Genomic DNA, 19,919 nt, shown 5'->3' with positions numbered 1-19,919 from the left:
GTAATGGTATCAGTCTTTTAGAAGAATGTTTCTACTACGTATCATAACTCTATGGACGGTAACGGCAGGGTAACAGTATGTCTTTTAGAAGAATGTTTCTACTACGTATCATAACTCTATGGACAGTAATGGCAGGGTAATGGTATGTCTTTTGGAAGAATGTTTCTACTACGTATCATAACTCTATGGACGGTAAAGGTATAATTCTTTCAGAAGAATGTTTCTACTACGTATCATAACTCTATGGATGGTAACGTTATAAGTTTTTTAGAAGAATGTACCCCAGGATCTACTGTATAATTATCATAACTCTATGGGCGGTAATGGCAGGGTAACAGTATAAGTCTTTTAGAAGAATGTATGACAAAATAATATTTTGAACGAGCACCCAGAGACAAGTGTAATCTTAATAGGTGATTTAAATGCAAGGACAGCCTCTGAAAATGATTTCACTGTAGACGACTCTGTAGACTAACTTTCCCTAGAATCATATGCATTGTATTATAAGTACCTAGGCTTAGTGCTCTCTAGTCATAATGTTTGGTTAAAGCCACCCAAACTCTAGCTGAACTGGCAAAGAAATCCATTTTTCTTGTAAATTATTTTACCAGAAAATTTGGAGAACTCCCTGTTCATCTTTACTTTAAAGTTTTTGATGTTATGATCTACCCAATTTGAACATTTGGTTCAGAACTATTGGGTATGAAATTGTACCCTAGTATTGAACATATTCACTATAACTATTGTAAATGTTATTTGGGTGTGAAAGGCAATACCCCAAATGTATCTGTTTTAGGACAAGTTGAAAGAACACCTATTATATTATTGTTATTACATTTATTAATTGTATCAAGTGGTGGCTGAAAGTTTTATCATGCCAGAGTGTAGAATTGCTAAACATTCCTATTTTCTTTTGGTAAGGGAGGACAAATGTTGTAAGATAAACTGGGCAATGCACATTTGATGTATTTTGAACACATATGGCTTTGGCCATGCCTGTTTAAACTAAGGTGTTGGAAATGAAAAGAACTTTATTCTTGCCCTAAAGATTCATGGCAACGGGAATGGTGGGAAGAATGTTTAAGTACAAGTCGTTTATATTTATTTTGCCAAATCAAAAGATATCCCACACTAGGAAGCTATCTCCTTAGTATTCAAATTACACATGTAATAATCATCGAAAGGCATCGTCCACGCTGTGTTGTTCAAGTCACCAGCTGGCAATAGAAACAGGTCGGGGTATGAAGGATTTGATTGTACAGAGAGAATTTGTGAAAGTGCGAGTCTTGTTCTATAGAGGATGAGTTTCATTTTCTTTTTGAATACTCACTTTATCAAGTCATAGGGAACCAGATTTAAACTGAATGCCTCCTGTAAGGGAATCACTAATTATGCAAATTACTCATAAAACAAAAAAAAACTATGGTAACAGGCTTTGTTTTTGGACAAGCGTGCTTTCTTAGGTTAATGTATTTAAGAGTGTATGATACTGCTTAATTACTGAATATCGTTCATTATTCAAAATACTAGGTAAAAGTTGTAGCAACAAACTTCATAGGACATGTGCGTATTATTATGGTTGATATATGTATCATATTATACGAAATTTGAAGCTTGCATTTTTAATATACAGCCTAGTTACCTAAAATCATTCATTATGTAAATTTTTCATTTAAAACTGTAAGCTATATCAAAAATTTTATACGACATATCCACTTTATTTTGTTATGGTTAACGTATGTACTAAATTGTATTGAAAATGAAGTATGCAGTCTTAAGATAGAGTCTAATTACTGAAAACCATTAATTATGCAAATTATTCATTAACACTGTAAGGTACATCTACTAACTTTATAGGACATAGACAATTTGTTATGGTTAATGTATGTAGTGAATTGTATTTAAATTGAAGTATGCAGTCGTACGATATAGCCTAATTACCTAAAATCATTAAGTATGCAAATTTTCATTAAAACTAAGCTATATCAAAAAAAATATAGGACATATCCGCTTTGTCATGGTTAACGCATGTACTAAATTGTATTGAAATTGAAGTATGCAGTCTTAAGACATAGCCTAATTACCAAGAATCATTAATTATGCAAATTATTCATTAACACTGTAAGGTACAACAACAAGCTTTACAGGACATATGCAATTGTTATGGTTAACGTGTGTACTGAATTATATTGAAATTGAAGTATGTATTCTTAAGATATAGCCTAATTACCGAAAACAATTTATTATGCAAATTATTCATTAACACTGTAAGGTACATCAACAATCTTTATAGGACATATGTCTTTTCTTATGGTTAATGTATGTACTAAATTATGTTGAATTTGAAGTATGCATTCTTAAGATATTGTGTAATTAGTTGATTTCATTAATATGCAAATTTCTCTAATTAAACATTAACAGATCTGGCTCAAAACCTAATCAGGTCTTGCCATTACCATAAAGATTATATATTCCAAATTCCATTACAATTGAGCCAGCCGATTTTTAGAAAATGATGACACAGACACAGACACAGACAGACAGACAGACAGACAGACAGACAGACAGACAGACAGACAGACAGACACACAGACAGACATTCCCCTTTTACTACCTCCCGTACCCTTACGGGAGTTAAAATAATTACCACAGTGGGCATTTCAACATCCAAATCAACAGTCTTTGGTAAATCTTTTTTTTCATGTAGAGGTGCTAAAATTATATGTAACCTGGCAAAATTTGTCTACCAAGCATATATATTGAGGAAGGAAGCTGTCTCAGGGATGTGTAATAGTTAAGTTTTCCTCTGAGTGGCTGATTTATTTACTTGATATTTTAATATGTATCATTTTCTTTGCTATGGGCCGGTGGTAAATGACAATAAAGCATATATACAGACACAGAAACAGACAAACAAGACAGAGACAGGCAGGCATGGAGCCAGACAGCCAGACAGACAGACAGACAGACAGACAGACAGACAGCCAGACAGCCAGACAGACAGACAGACAGACAGGCAGGCAGGCAGGCACGCATACATACATACATACAGACACACAGACAGACAGACAGACAGACAGATAGACAGACAGACAGACTGACTGGTGGCTGTTCATCAACTTACCTGTAAAGTTGTCTCCGGTACAACCCTGTTTCAAATGATGATGGAGTGATAGGATTTGAATCCAAATTAATCCATGTATGAAATGAAAATCCACTTCCAGGCCATTTAGGAATTCCTGGGATTGATATTCCCTGATGGAAATACACAAAGACATAATAATGATCTGTACATGGCTACTGTGAGTCAAACCAATCAACAAGAAATAGTGAATACATCTTTTCTATACACTTGGTGTCATCAAAGTCTGAGTGTCTATTTTAACAGGTAGATAATTTTCAGAAAGAAAGGCAATGATCAAATGCTACCCGGTTCTTGATAGTAATGTTATGTTGTTATGGCTCATGATTACACTAATTCAAATGTTATAATTTCCCCTTACTGTTTCACATCGCACAAACAAACAAGCTCTTTTCCTTTCCAACCATTTTTCCATCATAAAACCTCAGTGACTCATATTGGTTATACAGAAACTAAAAACACCTATCTTGACTCCAGGAGTCAGAAGTATCTTGACTCCAGGAGTCAGAAGATTCTTATGTCCAAAAAACACACATGTGATATGTAGGTACACCAATCTTTGTGAACACCTAAACTATGGCATCATGTGATATGTATGGTACACCAATCTCTGTGACCACCTAAACCATGGCATCATGTGGTATGTATGGTACACCAATCTTTGTGACCACCTAAACCATGGCATCATGTGTTACGAAATAGTTTGGCATGTAAGTGTATTTGCTGTCCTATATAAATTTGTTGATGTATATCCATACAATGCCATGTGTTTTGTACGCACAGGGGTTTGACCATACCTTGGGTTTACCAGTAAAATTCTTCTCTGTTATTGATGGTGTTTAGTCTTTGTTCTAAAATAGCGCTAATGGCGTTGTAGCACAACTGTACAGTTTTTAAAAATGTTTTCCCATATGCTGATCTATGCTGGGTATAGAAGTTCATTTGCTGAATGACTATCCATACATTATTGAATGTTTATTCATTTGTCTATTTATCCCTGTTATCTTTGCAATATATGTGATCACTTGGCTGTTGCTATGGGTGTGGTCTTGTTGCTAGGCAAATTACATACATTTTTTGAATGTTTATTCAATTGTCTATTCATCTCCATGGTTATTCTTTGTAAAATACACCACCGATTGGCTGTTGCTATGGGCGTGGTTTTGCTGCTAGGCAAATTTACATACATTTTTGGAATGTTCATGCAATTATCTATTAATCCCTGTTATCGTTGCAATATATCTGATCATTTGGCTCTTGCTATGGGCATGATCTTCTTGCTAGGCATAATTGCATAAATTTTTTCAATGCTTATTCAATTGTCTTTTAATCCTAGTGGTTATCTTTGTGAAATACCTCACCAGTTTGGCTGTTGCTATGGGCGTGGTCTTGTTGCTAGGCACATTTGCAAACATTTTTTGAATGCTTAAACACCCCTAAGAATGTTCCCACCAAATTTCAGACTGATCTGCCCAATAGTTTTTTAACCAAAATTACATTTTTGGCCCAAATCACACACCAGTAGTAAGATCATTTTGTTTTGATCAATTTCCCAACTAGACACCCAAGGTAATACACCCATCAAATATCATGGCAATCGGTACATGCAGGAAATTTAACCTGCCAAACACAGTATGATCATGGAGGTCTTGATATGACTCTATTTTTCTTTCTCCATAAAATGTGTGACTTCTTATTCTTTGTACAAACTGTTTTTTGGAATGCCTAAGGATTGTGCATTTTACATTACTGGGACAAGCCATTAAAGAAGCAAGTCCACTTGTTATCAAAGAGTACCAATATTTACACATGTGATGATGGGCTCTTACATAACACAAGTAAACAGTGTAGTTCACAGCGTAAGATCATTTCTAAGGAGTGGGTCAATTGAGGCAAACCTTATCTCCGTCTTATATCAGTTGTTATCAATTTATTAGGCTATTATAAGTAACACTACAAACAGCTTTAGAGATGCAAACAACTTTTATGACACCCGTTTTCGTCAGGCAAGCCCGCGGGTTTGTTGCACTTGGACCGTTAATGGCTTGTGAATGTCATGATATATCAACCTGTTTTAATCATAGTGTCTAAGATTTAATTCAGCTGTGCTAAAAACAGGCCTGGGTAGCCAAGCAACCTTAAACAGATGTTAATCTTTACGCCATTGACACTAATATGTGAAGTAGCCCATAAAAGATTTAATGATTTCATTGCATTAATAAAACAAGAAAATTTCATTTCCAGGCTGAATTCAAAGCATTTTGAGATACAACAAATCACATTTTGAAATGTAAAATGCATATTTTTGATGCGATCATTTCATCAATTTCAACAATTTCCCAACTAGACACCCAAGGTAATGGACCCACCAAATATCATGGCAATCGGTTCAGCAGTTTTTGACTTTAAGTTGTTTACACACACACACACACATCCACACAGACAGACAGATGACGGGCAATGCCTATAGCACTACTGAACTTCAGTTCAGTAGTGTTAATAAAATCACTGACAATTAAAGATTTCAACAAGTCTTTCCATTGTTTCATAATGAAAATGTTATTTTAAAAGTCATAACATCACAACAAGTTGTTTTGCTGGCTAAAATGATACCTATAATAACCAGATTTAAACTGAATGCCCCCCCCCCCCCCTTAAGGGAATCACTAATTATGCAAATTACTCATCAAAGGTAAAAGTTGTATCAACAAAGTTCATAGGACAGGTGCGTATCATTATGGTTGATATATGTACCATATTATATTCTATGAAATTTGAAGCGTGAATTTTTAAGATACAGCCTAATTACCTAAAATTGTTAACTATGCAAATTTTCATTAAAACTGTAAGCTATATCAACAAATTTTATAAGACATACCCACTTTGTTATGGTTAACATTATGTACTAAATGATATTGAAATTCAAGTATGCATTCTTAAGAAACATCCTAATTACTGAAAATAATTAATTATGCAAATTATTCATTAACACTGTAAGGTACATCAACAAACTTTATAGGGCGTATAGACTTTGTTATGTTTAATATATGTACTGAATTATATTGAAATTGAAGTATGCAGTCTTAAGATATAGATTAATTACCGATTAATTATGCAAGTTATTCATTAACACTGTAAGGTACATCAACAAACTTTAAAGGACATATGCAATTTGTTATAGTTAACATATGTACTGAATTAGATTGAAATTGAAGTATGGTTTCTTAAGATATAGCTTAATTACCAAAAATCATTAATTATGCAAATTATTCATTAAGGCTGTAAGGTACATCATCAAATTTAATAGGACAATGCACTTTGTTATGTTTAACGAATACATTAAATTATATTGAAATTGAAGTATGCAGTCTTGAGATAGTGCTTAGTTAGTTGATTTCATTGACATGCAAATTTCTCTTATTATCATGAACACATCTTGCTCAAAAACTAATCAGGTCTAGCCATTACCCCAAACAATGTGTGTACCAAATTTCAGTATAATTGAGCCAGCTGTTTTTAAGAAAATGATGATACAGAGACAGACAGACATCCCACTTTTATACCTCCCATACCCTTATGGGGGTAAAAATGAAGACTATCTTAGCAAGGAGAAAATATTATAATGAAAACATACTGCAGTGTTATGTTGGAAATCAAAGTAATGTAGAGGTCCATCCTGGTCTTCTCTTCTAGCCATCACTGACATACAATGCATTAATCTACCACACAATGGTGATAAACTGCTGTCTTCTTTTCCTCTCAGTAAACCAATCAGATTCTTGAACTCACATGCTGTAATACTGTGCATACCAAGGAATTCTAGCAGGCCACATAAATGTCCTTAACAAAAAAAAATATGACAGTCTAAGTGCTGAATTAGTTTGACATTAATATGACAGAACCTCAGGGCACACAAGTGTCAGTGTTGCATACTCTGGATATTTGCATGAGTGCTTGCTGTGTTCTCTGCGGCAGTACTTTGACAAGCATAGTGAGTGAAAGTGCAGCAGAGAGCACCCCCAAGTACCCACACTGGCACTCATGCAGAATGGGGTACTGTTATTATGTTTATCTGAAACAACAAATTTCAGTAATATAGATACCATCAGATCACATGCTTTTGCATAGAACAAATGAGTGTGTCCTCATTTGCATACAGGTATGCAATAATGTTTTCAGTATTGCACTTCAGTTCAAGTAGGAATATTTGGAGTCATGATGGGTGAATGGTTAGAGTGGCTGGCTTGGCATCTGAAGGTTCGAGCCCCATGGCTGCCATTTGTTTCTGAGTGGCTAAAGTCCTTGGGCAAGATTTGAACCACAATTGTGCCTCAGTCAACCCAGCTGTATAAATGGGGACCTGGTAGGATAGAGGTTGCAATGTGAAGGCTTTAATCCTATGCACTTATAAAGGCTGCAATGGATTGTATGCTCCCAGGGAGTTGAGGAAGTATTAATCTAAACACCCCAAAGAACACTCCCGCCAAATTTCTGCCTAATCTTTAAAATCAAACACCAGTGGTAAGATCATTTTGTTTTGAACAATTTCCCAACTAGACACCCAAGATAATATACCCACCAAATATCATCGCAATCAGAACAGTGGTTTTTGACTTTAAGTTGTTTACACACACACAGAGACAGACAGACAGACAGACAAACAGACAGACAGACACTTTGCCATGCCTATAGCACCACTGAACCTTATCAGTTCAGTTGTGCTAAAAAACAATATTATTATTTATTGTTTATTTTATTGATGATTCCTAAGTGCTTACTCCCTTCAGTGTAACACATCCCTCATGAATATTCATTGTTCAACTATGAATAATCATTTCTGATGACTCCCATAAAGGCAATGTGGCCCACAACAAAGATACCCTATAAAGGCACAAGATCAACTTGTTGTTTCTCTGAAATTGCAAGTAATTGTAGGTGATGTAAAATCATGAAAAGATTAAAGTGATGTCCCCTTTAATATAAAAAAAAAATACCGTCAATGGCATTGTAGCACAACTGTACAGTTTTTAAAAATGTTTATCCATATGCTTGTCCATGCTAACAATAGGTGTTCATTTGCTGAATGACTATCCAGTTGCCTATCCAACCATGTCGCTATCTTTGCGATATATGCGACCTTTTTTAATGTTGTTATGGGCATGGTCATGTTGTTAGATATTTTTGTATACATTTTTGAATGTTTTTGTTCTCTTGTGTATGAATTCCTGATATTATCTTTGCAATATACATGATCATTTGGCTGTTGCTATGGGCATGGTCTTGTTGCTAGGCATATTTGCATACATTTTTGAAGGTTTATTCATTAGTCTTTATATTCCTGTTATATTTGCAATATACATGATTATTTGGCTGTTGCTATGGCGTAGTCTTGTTGCTAGGCAAATTTACATACATTTTTTGAATGTTTATTCAATTGTCTATTAATCCCTGCTGTTATCTTTGTGAAATACATGACCGTTTGGCTGTTGCTATGGGTGTGGTCATGGTTGCTAGGGATATTTGCATACATACTCGCCTACCAGATGATGTTATTTAAAAAAATTTACTGCCATCTGGTTGTTGCTAAGGGTGTGGTCAAGGTTGCTAATTGTGTCAAAAATCTGCAGAATGACACTTCGAGAAACATCTCACCAAGTTTCAGTCTCATTGTCTCAGACAGCATTGGTGTAAAGGCCACTTATGGGTAAAACTATACAGCATTGGTGTAAAGGTCACCTATGGGTAAAACTATACAGTATTGGTGTAAAAGGCCACCTATGGGTAAAACTATACAGCATTGGTGTAAAGGCCACCTATGGGTAAAACTATACAGCATTGGTGTAAAGGCCACCTATGGGTAAAACTATACAGCATTGGTATAACGGCCACCTATGGGTAAAACTATACAGCATTGGTGTAAAAGGCCACCTATGGGTAAAACTATACAGCATTGGTGTAAAGGCCACCTATGGGTAAAACTAGACTGCATTGGTGTAACGGCCACCTATGGGTAAAACTATACAGTATTGGTGTAAAGGCCACCTATGGGTAAAACTATACAGCATTGGTGTAAAGGCCACCTATGGATAAAACTATACAGCATTGGTGTAACGGCCACCTATGGGTAAAACTATACAGCATTGGTGTAAAGGCCACCTATGGGTAAAACTATACAGCATTGGTGTAACGGCCACCTATGGGTAAAACTATACAGCATTGGTGTAAAAGGCCACCTATGGGTAAAACTATACAGCATTGGTGTAAAGGCCACCTATGGGTAAAACTAGACTGCATTGGTGTAACGGCCACCTATGGGTAAAACTATACAGTATTGGTGTAAAGGCCACCTATGGGTAAAACTAGACAGCATTGGTGTAAAGGCCACCTATGGGTAAAACTAGACTGCATTGGTGTAACGGCCACCTATGGGTAAAACTATACAGCATTGGTGTAAAGGCCACCTATGGGTAAAACTATACAGCATTGGTGTAACGGCCACCTATGGGTAAAACTATACAGCATTGGTGTAAAAGGCCACCTATGGGTAAAACTATACAGCATTGGTGTAAAGGCCACCTATGGGTAAAACTAGACTGCATTGGTGTAACGGCCACCTATGGGTAAAACTATACAGTATTGGTGTAAAGGCCACCTATGGGTAAAACTAGACAGTATTGGTGTAAAGGCCACTTATGGGTAAAACTAGACAGTATTGGTGTAAAGGCCACTTATGGGTAAAACTAGACAGTATTGGTGTAAAGGCCACTTATGGATAAAACTATACAGTATTGGTGTAAAGGCCACTTATGGATAAAACTAGACAGTATTGGTGTAAAAGGCCACCTATGGGTAAAACTAGACAGTACTGGTGTAAAGGCCACCTATGGATAAAACTAGACAGTATTGGTGTAAAGGCCACTTATGGATAAAACTAGACAGTATTGGTGTAAAGGCCACTTATGGATAAAACTAGACAGTATTGGTGTAAAAGGCCACTTATGGATAAAACTAGACAGTATTGGTGTAAAGGCCACCTATGGATAAAACTATACAGTATTGGTGTAAAGGCCACTTATGGGTAAAACTAGACAGTATTGGTGTAAAGGCCACTTATGGATAAAACTAGACAGTATTGGTGTAAAGGCCACTTATGGATAAAACTAGACAGTATTGGTGTAAAAGGCCACCTATGGGTAAAACTAGACAGTATTGGTGTAAAGGCCACCTATGGATAAAACTATACAGTATTGGTGTAAAGGCCACTTATGGGTAAAACTAGACAGTATTGGTGTAAAGGCCACTTATGGATAAAACTAGACAGTATTGGTGTAAAAGGCCACCTATGGGTAAAACTAGACAGTATTGGTGTAAAGGCCACCTATGGATAAAACTATACAGTATTGGTGTAAAGGCCACTTATGGATAAAACTATACATTATTGGTGTAAAGGCCACTTATGGATAAAACTAGACAGTATTGGTGTAAAAGGCCACCTATGGGTAAAACTAGACAGTATTGGTGTAAAGGCCACCTATGGATAAAACTATACAGTATTGGTGTAAAGGCCACTTATGGGTAAAACTAGACAGTATTGGTGTAAAGGCCACTTATGGATAAAACTAGACAGTATTGGTGTAAAAGGCCACCTATGGGTAAAACTAGACAGTATTGGTGTAAAGGCCACCTATGGATAAAACTATACAGTATTGGTGTAAAGGCCACTTATGGATAAAACTATACATTATTGGTGTAAAGGCCACTTATGGGTAAAACTAGACAGTATTGGTGTAAAGGCCACCTATGGGTAAAACTACACAGTATTGGTGTAAAGGCCACCTATGTGTAAATATAGACAGTATTGGTGTAAAGGCCACCTATGTGTAAATATAGACAGTATTGGTGTAAAGGCCACCTATGGATAAAACTAGACAGTATTGGTGTAAAGGCCACTTATGGGTAAAACTATACAGTATTGGTGTAAAGGCCACTTATGGATAAAACTAGACAGTATTGGTGTAAAGGCCACCTATGGGTAAAACTATACAGTATTGGTGTAAAGGCCACCTATGTGTAAATATAGACAGTATTGGTGTAAAGGCCACCTATGGGTAAAACTAGACAGCATTGGTGTAAAGGCCACCTATGGGTAAAACTAGACAGCATTGGTGTAAAGGCCACCTATGGGTAAAACTAGACAGCATTGGTGTAAAGGCCACCTATGGGTAAAACTAGACAGTATTGGTGTAAAGGCCACCTATGGGTAAAACTAGACAGTATTGGTGTAAAGGCCACCTATGGGTAAAACTAGACAGTATTGGTGTAAAGGCCACCTATGGGTAAAACTAGACAGTATTGGTGTAAAGGCCACCTATGGGTAAAACTAGACAGCATTGGTGTAAAGGCCACCTATGGGTAAAACTAGACAGTATTGGTGTAAAAGGCCACTTATGGGTAAAACTAGACAGCATTGGTGTAAAAGGCCACCTATGGGTAAAACTAGACTGCATTGGTGTAAAGGCCACCTATGGGTAAAACTATACAGTATTGGTGTAAAGGCCACCTATGGGTAAAACTAGACAGCATTGGTGTAAAAGGCCACCTATGGGTAAAACTATACAGTATTGGTGTAAAGGCCACCTATGGGTAAAACTAGACAGCATTGGTGTAAAGGCCACCTATGGGTAAAACTAGACAGCATTGGTGTAAAGGCCACCTATGTGTAAATTGGGGTAAAGGCCACCTATGGGTAAAACTAGACAGTATTGGTGTAAAAGGCCACCTATGGGTAAAACTAGACAGCATTGGTGTAAAGGCCACTTATGAGTTAGTCTTGCCGCTAGACCCCTCAGGCTTTTCTGCTTACTGAAGGTCACTGGTGAGGGCAACAGCGTGAATTGACCGATCACCGAGATTGATTGACAGATTCCATTGACCAATCATTGAGCGTAATTCCGCCATGTGCACTTGGACATGTCACAGCCTACGACAAACAAAGCAATCTGTCGTAGTTTATCGGCGTGTATTGAATGCAAGGTCCTTGACCTTACGATCGGTTCTCGTATATAATATTTGCTTACAAACATTAAAATTATCGTGAAATACTGGTCATGGGATCGGTATAATATATATGATCACTATCCCGAAGGATAGAGAGGTTGAACCTTATTTTTACACTTTCTGAAGCCAAAAAAATATCGACAATGTTGACATACATGATCAAGAAGATGGAACATCATTATGTGCATTTGTTTTGAGGTATGTATGTTGATATTACTGTGAGTCAAACTATTTCATTGATCTACTCATAAAATACAGATTTTTTCAGCCCAAAATTGCCTATGATTAGTGCTTTATCTTGTTGGTCATGGTAGCGGCAAAATTAAATGTTGATCATACCACATACGATATTGCCGTAGTTTCTGGCATACAGACGTGCATGTACATGCAATGTCATGGTGTCATACGCATACGCAGTTATTGGCGGTGTACCCCGTGCTTTCTGTGTGCCAAATTTTAGACTCAACGAAGACTTCATGTATATTTTCACACCTAATGCTAAACATTCCTCTCTCAAGTTTGGCCCGCATAAATCAATTGTCGACAGTCAAACTCGTAGGAGTACGAGTGCATGTAGTGAATGGTTTGGCCTGTGTTTGAACTGTTCTACATCCATGGTTTGACAGGCAAACACGATCAACTTTCATGAGGTTAAAATAACTATGAAAATGAAATTTTACTGTAAATGTGCAGGGACATAGTTTGGTAATATCAATGAACACCATTTCTTCATTTTTCTATACTGGCCTTCCGAGTTCCCGTAATATAGGTATATTGCCCTTTGAAAGAAAGTGTCGCCATGTGTATTTGTGACCTTTTGACGGGAATGACACACAAGGGTGACCTGCATGTGTTTATTAATTGTATATACCTTATATTCATTTCTCCCCATTATGTACTCTCTCGAGTACCATTTTTGCTTAGTTTGTCCACTGTACACTGAACTCAGAGAACAATACTTACCTAGATTATACCATACACTACCAAACACCGAAAAGTTTGTAATGCTCATGGAATCCAATAATACAGCAGTTATTAGACAGCTTGCCAAGTTTTTATTTTTTTCAATGAAAAAGAGATCAAGTTCACATGAAATGTTTTGAACTGGAATTCTGTAACACTTGCAATATACATTTTGACAGATTTGATTGTACATTACTTTTGGTTATTTTCTTTTCACTAAGTGCTGCTTTGATATTATGCTTTGTTATTTTGTTTTTGAAAGCTATAAGTATTTTCCTTTGCTCCCTCAAGTCTGTACCTGATTTTGTGTTATGTATACTTTTGGGCCGGAGGCCTATAGTGTTTTGAATAAACACATTATATATTATGTACTCTTTGGTTTCAGGAATCACATCAATAACTGAATTTTTATCATAATGTGATGTATTTTAATGGTGTAAGTATATGTAATATTGTTAGGCCTACATAGGCTATATATGCATTTTAGTAACTACCATTTTTATTCTTGACTGTTTTTATACTATTATTACCACTTTGACAAAGAAGTTATCAAATTTCTTTTAGATGGAGTAAGAGGTCTTTTATCTCTAAGTGTATTTCCTGTTTGCTTTAGTGAATCCAGATACAAAACAAAAATGTCAAGCAACAAGATTACAACCAGATATCATAATTTGTAAATACCACTGACATGGCTCAAAATCAAAGTTATATTGTTGCAATATTTTACATCACTACTTGTGCATCTGTTCATTTTCAGTAATTTTTTTATTGAAATAATAAAAGCAAGAAATGTGATAAATATCTTCAGCAACAGCAACCCCCAAAATATATGAATAAACAAATGTAAGTAAATAAACAAAAAACAAACTTTAAGATGATTTGTACATGGGGGAAAGTATGTTTACTTGTACAGTAGTGGCTTATTTTAATTTGTACAACTGGTACCTTATTTCTCATTTAGTGTAATAATTTAGTCATGTAAAAGTAAGTTGACCTTTACCAGACATTACAGTAAAGAGAAAGTTTTTATATATTGAAACAATATTACTACATTTGTGACTATATAACCCTTTGTAGTAACAGTTTAAAAGCAATGTCAAAACAAATGAAAAATGATACTTCATCAAATTGTCAGGAAATTTTATTACAAGTAATTCATTTATTCTCCTGTCATGCATCATAGACATAATGTATATCTCACTGTTGTGACACTTTGAAATGTTGAAAATAAATCATATTAAAAAAGAACACTTTTTTTCAATATTTTCAGAAGACTTAGTGTTCAAAGTTGATGCAGATAGATTTCCTTAATTCATATTCCTTTGATGACTTGTGTGTTAATCCCTCCAACACCTAATGGTGACCTCAGCCTAGCTACCCACTGCTGTCATAGCAACTTGACAACAGTCAACACATATTTTTTAGCAACAACATCTCCACAAACAATGTTGCAGTTGATGAATGCCTTGAATATTAGATACAGAAGTTCTTCCTGTAAAATAAAACAAAAATATACATGAAACATGAATAATAATGTCATCTACTTTCTTATATTTTCAGGAGTAGTTTCTAGTGGATGTTGGTTTGCAGAGTGATAAAGTAACCACATGAAAATGTCTTAACATTTGAAATCCTCTGACTATGAATTAAAAAGGAGATCCTCTAGTGTCTCTTGCAGCTGATGAATAACATGGCTTATGTATCAAAAATATTCTACAAGCTACTGTAATGAAAACTCCCTTCATACTTTGCTACACCTTTTTCATGACAATCAATAGTAACAATTCCTTTGAACTTTCTTCTCTGTTTATAAGTATTACAAGACATTATCAAAGACAAAAACCATTGGACTTGTTAATGTCATTTTAAGGACATTTTATATTTGGTGTTGGATAATTAAATCACTTCATGAATTGTGAGTTTCAAGTTCTTTTCCTTGTCAAAGGTTTGAGTCAAAGGATGTTGTTCAAATCAATTGTGTAATAAATCAGAGATTTTTAAAAAAAAAAGTCAATTTCTATCATGTAGTTGTATGCAAATGCACTTTACAAATTCTATATTCTAGGATTATTTTTTTTTGAGTCTCTACATTTGCTATTTTTAGAAACAATAAATATCTGGGCATCACTGGCTTCACAGTTCATATTGGTTCACTTTTGTCAGTGTGGGTGCCTGTTAAATGGATGACTGCTTGCAAATGCCAAACAAATAAATATCCATTCTTGGAGAGCTACAACTTGTTTAGTGCCACATGTTAACACTGACTAGGCAACTTTGAAATAAATATATAAATAGAAAAAGAAATAAACATAAAATTTGTTGCTCCACTGGACTTCAGAAAGGAAAGAATGGTTTTCTTATTACAATAAGTTATTGTTCTGATTATGATTATCAGAAATTGATACTCCGAGAGTATCAGACAGTAATAATCTGCAAAATAACTACTGTTTGAGGTAAACTTAAACGAGTGTCTATTTTTTCAAGTCTAATATGTGTTCCTTTTTTCACTGTGCAAAAGAAATATAATTTAGAAGTGATATGGTACGTTGCAGTTGATTTTTGTTGTTGTGTGCAGTGAATGATTAATTGATGGCGATCGTTATTTTAGAAAATCGTTGAGTTTTGCAGTTATAATGGTCGTCAAGACTGAAATTTATAATTGTGAATTCAAAGGGTTAACTTTTTTTGCTTACTATACACCTCTACATTGCACGTAGGTCAACAAATTACACACCATGCAGGCCAGGACGCTTTATTATAAATTTTTGATACATCATACCCTGCAAGTCGAACAAGTGACCTCTCATATCGTAAAATGCTATAAATTGAGCTGTTTCTACTTTTTGCATTTATTTGTATTGATGGAATGGACTTGTGATTGTTATGTAATACCATTGAAGATACAAATCTAAAACCATTTTTTCGTCAATAACAAACTTGAACTTGTTATTCATTATATTCTATATAATTGTAGTGATGCAACGGTTTACTTCTGATGGTTTATCTCGGTCACCTAGTAGAATTTATTGTAAAACAAAAAGTATTGCCATGAAATGTGAAAATCAATGAAAACCATGAAAACATGAGTGAAATAAATAAATACGTACCCGCCTGTACAGGAACGGGGACGGCGATGATGTAAAATCTTATTCAACATGCATCTGCCATGTGGTTTCTCAGACTTCGATAAAATTTGGTGAATTGACACAAACCGAACTAAAATAAATTGTTTCCATCGATTTATCGACTTTAGGAAAGCCTATGATACATCATCTTTGCGTTGGTGGTAGTGGAACGATAAAGAACTCTCCAAATGAATAGTATTTTTCAGCGATCGCCTCGTTGGACGCCATGTTTTGCCTACGACAAAGCATGCAAAACGTGCGGAGTTGTCGTAGTAGCAACGGTAACTAAGGTGGGCGTGGCTACAGTGCTCAGGTCGATCGGTCAATTGTGTGCCACCTTCAGAAACAGAGTGTTGAGAAGAAAGCCTGAGGTCTAGCAGCTAGACTAACTATGGGTAAAACTAGACAGAGAGTTAAAGTGGCCATATGGATGAGGATTTGATATTTATATTGGAATTTTAATTCATAAAACAATTTTATCATGGCTTCCTACTTGGAAAATCAATGTGAAACAACATATGCCAAGATATTGTTTGTAACTCAATACTTTGCAAAAAGCTAAAACATACGTAAAAAGTTTGTTATTGTATGTACAATAACAAAGATTTTATACGTTTATTAAGCTTTTGCAATTTATTGAGTTACAAACAAGGATTTGGCATATGATTTGGCATACATTGATTTTCCAAGTAGAAAGCCATGATAAAATTGTTTTATGAATTAAAATTCCAAAATAAATATCAAATCCTCATCCATATGGCCACTTTAAAGTGACACAAGCTGAGTTATAAGCTTTTACTCTAGTGAAGATACTTACAAAACAATTTATCAAACTATTCTTAGTATATGGAGAATATATTGTTCATGGTTCCAAGAATCAGTAGGACAGTACAATACTTTGGAACGGTAAATTGGAAACAAATGTGACATTTCGATCCATCTACTACTGACCTTGATCACGCAATGATTTAATTATTCAGCACTGATGTATATCTCTGGACTGGCGGAATTATATGTCCGTAAATTGAAGGTAGTTGGTATCCTCATACCTCCATGGTATCATTAATCCTTGCTCATGATTGGTGGCTTCCTTTACTTTATGTTTTAATCAGTCCTGTTCCCTTTCTAGAACCTTAGTGTTATCCTGCAGGACACATTGTGGCCAGTCTTGTTCCCCAACTCCACTGGTCCACAACTCCGGTGGTCCCCAACACCAGTGGTCCACAATGCCAGTGGTCCCCAACTCCAGTGGTCCCCAATTCCAGTGGTTTTATCCCTTTTTGTGTGTTCTTTGAATCAGATGCTCACTGAATGTCTCATCCATTTCAATTTATCATTCCAAAGTAACTATATTGTACTGTCCTATTCTAGTATAATGTTAATGTTGATGCATACCTTCTATGGCTTTACAATTTGTTTTCTGGCATTCTTAGACCTGTTGATTGCATAGCATACACATGATGTAGTATATAGGTAGTCACTGTACATTTTTATACATATGATAAATTACATCATCACAAGAATCCTAATATCAGGTTTGAGTTCAGGCAATTGCAAGTGATTGTTAAGTATACATCAGTAAGTAGAATACTGTGAGTACCTTTTAATATACAGAAAAAAAATGACATCCCCAAAAACATATAAAGTCAGCTTGTGCCCATTTAAACTGTACTCAATTATTGCAAAGATGTAGAAATCCAATCCTTACCAACTGTTTTACTATGCATCTTGTTTGATTTCCGTAATACTTCTAGTATAATTGTAATCATACCAGTATTACAGCTATGCATTCTATTATGTGTGCTAAATGTGCATATAAACTTCAATGCCTCAGCTACCCACACTTGTAGTTCATGGTCCTCAATATCTGGTATCCATTTCAACAACACCAAGGCAACCTTAGTATTAGGCATGCTGGGTTTACATTTCTTACTGAAGGTGCCTTCAATAATCTGAAATAGAAACATTTTCAAGTCACTTTGTTATTTCAAGGAATAAAACTTCTATTGGGGTGACCCTCACAAACAAGAATAATATTCATTGAGTAATGTGTGTGTGTGTGTGTGTAAGTATGTATGTATGTATGTATGTATGTATGTATGTATGTGTCAGTTTGTGTGTGTGTGCATATGCATGTCTCTGCATGTGTGTCTCTGTGTATACATGTATTCATATGTGCATGTGTGTCTGTGTATATGCATGTCTGATTCTGCCTGTCTGATTTATATATCTGTCACACACAAGCTACATATCTGTAAAAAGTGATTTATATATCTGTCAGAAGTGATTTACATGTCTGTCACAAGTACGCTATACATCTGTCAGAAGTGATTTACATATCTGTCACAAGTAGGCTACATATCTGTCACAAGTATCCTACATATCTGTCAGAAGTGATTTACATAACTGTCACAAGTGATTTACATAACTGTCACAAGTGATTTACATAGCTGTCACAAGTGATTTACATAGCTGTCACAAGTGATTTGCATATCTGTCACAAGTAGGCTACATATCTGTCACAAATGATTTATATAGCTGTGACATGTAAGATACATATCTGTCAAAAAGTGATTCACAGATCTGTCACATGTATGCTAAATCAAATCTTACCACATCCAATACAGCATCTATCAATTCTCTACTTGGTTGTCCTAAAGCCTGCAATCTTTCACTCAGTTTATCATATCCATAATTGTCTTTAAATGTCTCCTTGGCAGCCACTGACCCAGTCATCAATGCTGACAGTACTTTCATGACTAACACACCAAACACTTGCCGGTCATATTCACCTGCATTCTATACAAAAAATCAGATACGTAATAAGCATCTACATTTGTACATGTAGTTGTATGTGTATTTGTCATAAAGAATTCAAGATCATCCCTATCAATGTTAAATGAGAGTTCTTTGTCTATCTTTGAAAAGTACAATATATTACAAATTATATTATACCAGTATATTGATGACGCAAATCGAGAGATGTGATTGGGCTAGACATCAAACTAACACATCTAAAATGAGCGACAATGCACAGTTGGAACGTGTCAAAATTTTGATGTTCACTGTTGTTTGTGTACGCGAACATTGTAGTCGGCTGACGGGATAATCATACTGATAGTGAACTCTGCAAATTGTCAGGAGGATTTTCTCAATGAAACAATATTTTATGTATTAACTGCCAGTAAGATACATACCTTGGCTATGTCTAGTATCTGCATTATATATCTGAATGTATTAACTGCCAGTAAGATACATACCTTGGCTATGTCTAGTATCTGCATTATATATCTGAATGTATTAACTGCCAGTAAGATACATACCTTGGCTATGTCTAGTATCTGCATTATATATCTGAATGTATTAACTGCCAGTAAGATACGTACCTTGGCTATGTCTAGTACCTGCATTATATATCTGAATGTATTAACTGCCAGTAAGATACATACCTTGGCTATGTCTAGTATCTGCATTATATATCTGAATGTATTAACTGCCAGTAAGATACGTACCTTGGCTATGTCTAGTATCTGCATTATATATCTGAATGTATTAACTGCCAGTAAGATACGTACCTTGGCTATGTCTAGTATCTGCATTATATATCTGAATGTATTAACTGCCAGTAAGAT

At 35.4% G+C, this 19,919-nt stretch overlaps 1 protein-coding gene across 2 annotated transcripts in view; it reads right to left on the bottom strand.

The window, feature by feature from the left end:
• The window catches only part of LOC144451067 (neurobeachin-like protein 1), a 312,418-nt gene that overhangs the window by 209,558 nt on the left and 82,941 nt on the right, over positions 1-19,919 (bottom strand). For both annotated transcript variants that reach the window (XM_078141830.1, XM_078141831.1), the window contains exons 10-13: positions 18,901-19,086; positions 17,996-18,239; positions 6,777-6,982; positions 3,125-3,255 (exon numbers count right to left, since the gene is read on the bottom strand). In XM_078141830.1, the coding sequence (XP_077997956.1) occupies positions 3,125-3,255; positions 6,777-6,982; positions 17,996-18,239; positions 18,901-19,086 (767 nt within the window). The remainder of the gene's footprint in view (positions 1-3,124; positions 3,256-6,776; positions 6,983-17,995; positions 18,240-18,900; positions 19,087-19,919) is intronic.

Source organism: Glandiceps talaboti, chromosome 20 (genome assembly GCF_964340395.1).
Source record: "Glandiceps talaboti chromosome 20, keGlaTala1.1, whole genome shotgun sequence".
Lineage (NCBI taxonomy): Eukaryota > Metazoa > Hemichordata > Enteropneusta > Spengelidae > Glandiceps > Glandiceps talaboti.
This window is presented reverse-complemented; position numbering and strand designations above follow the sequence as displayed.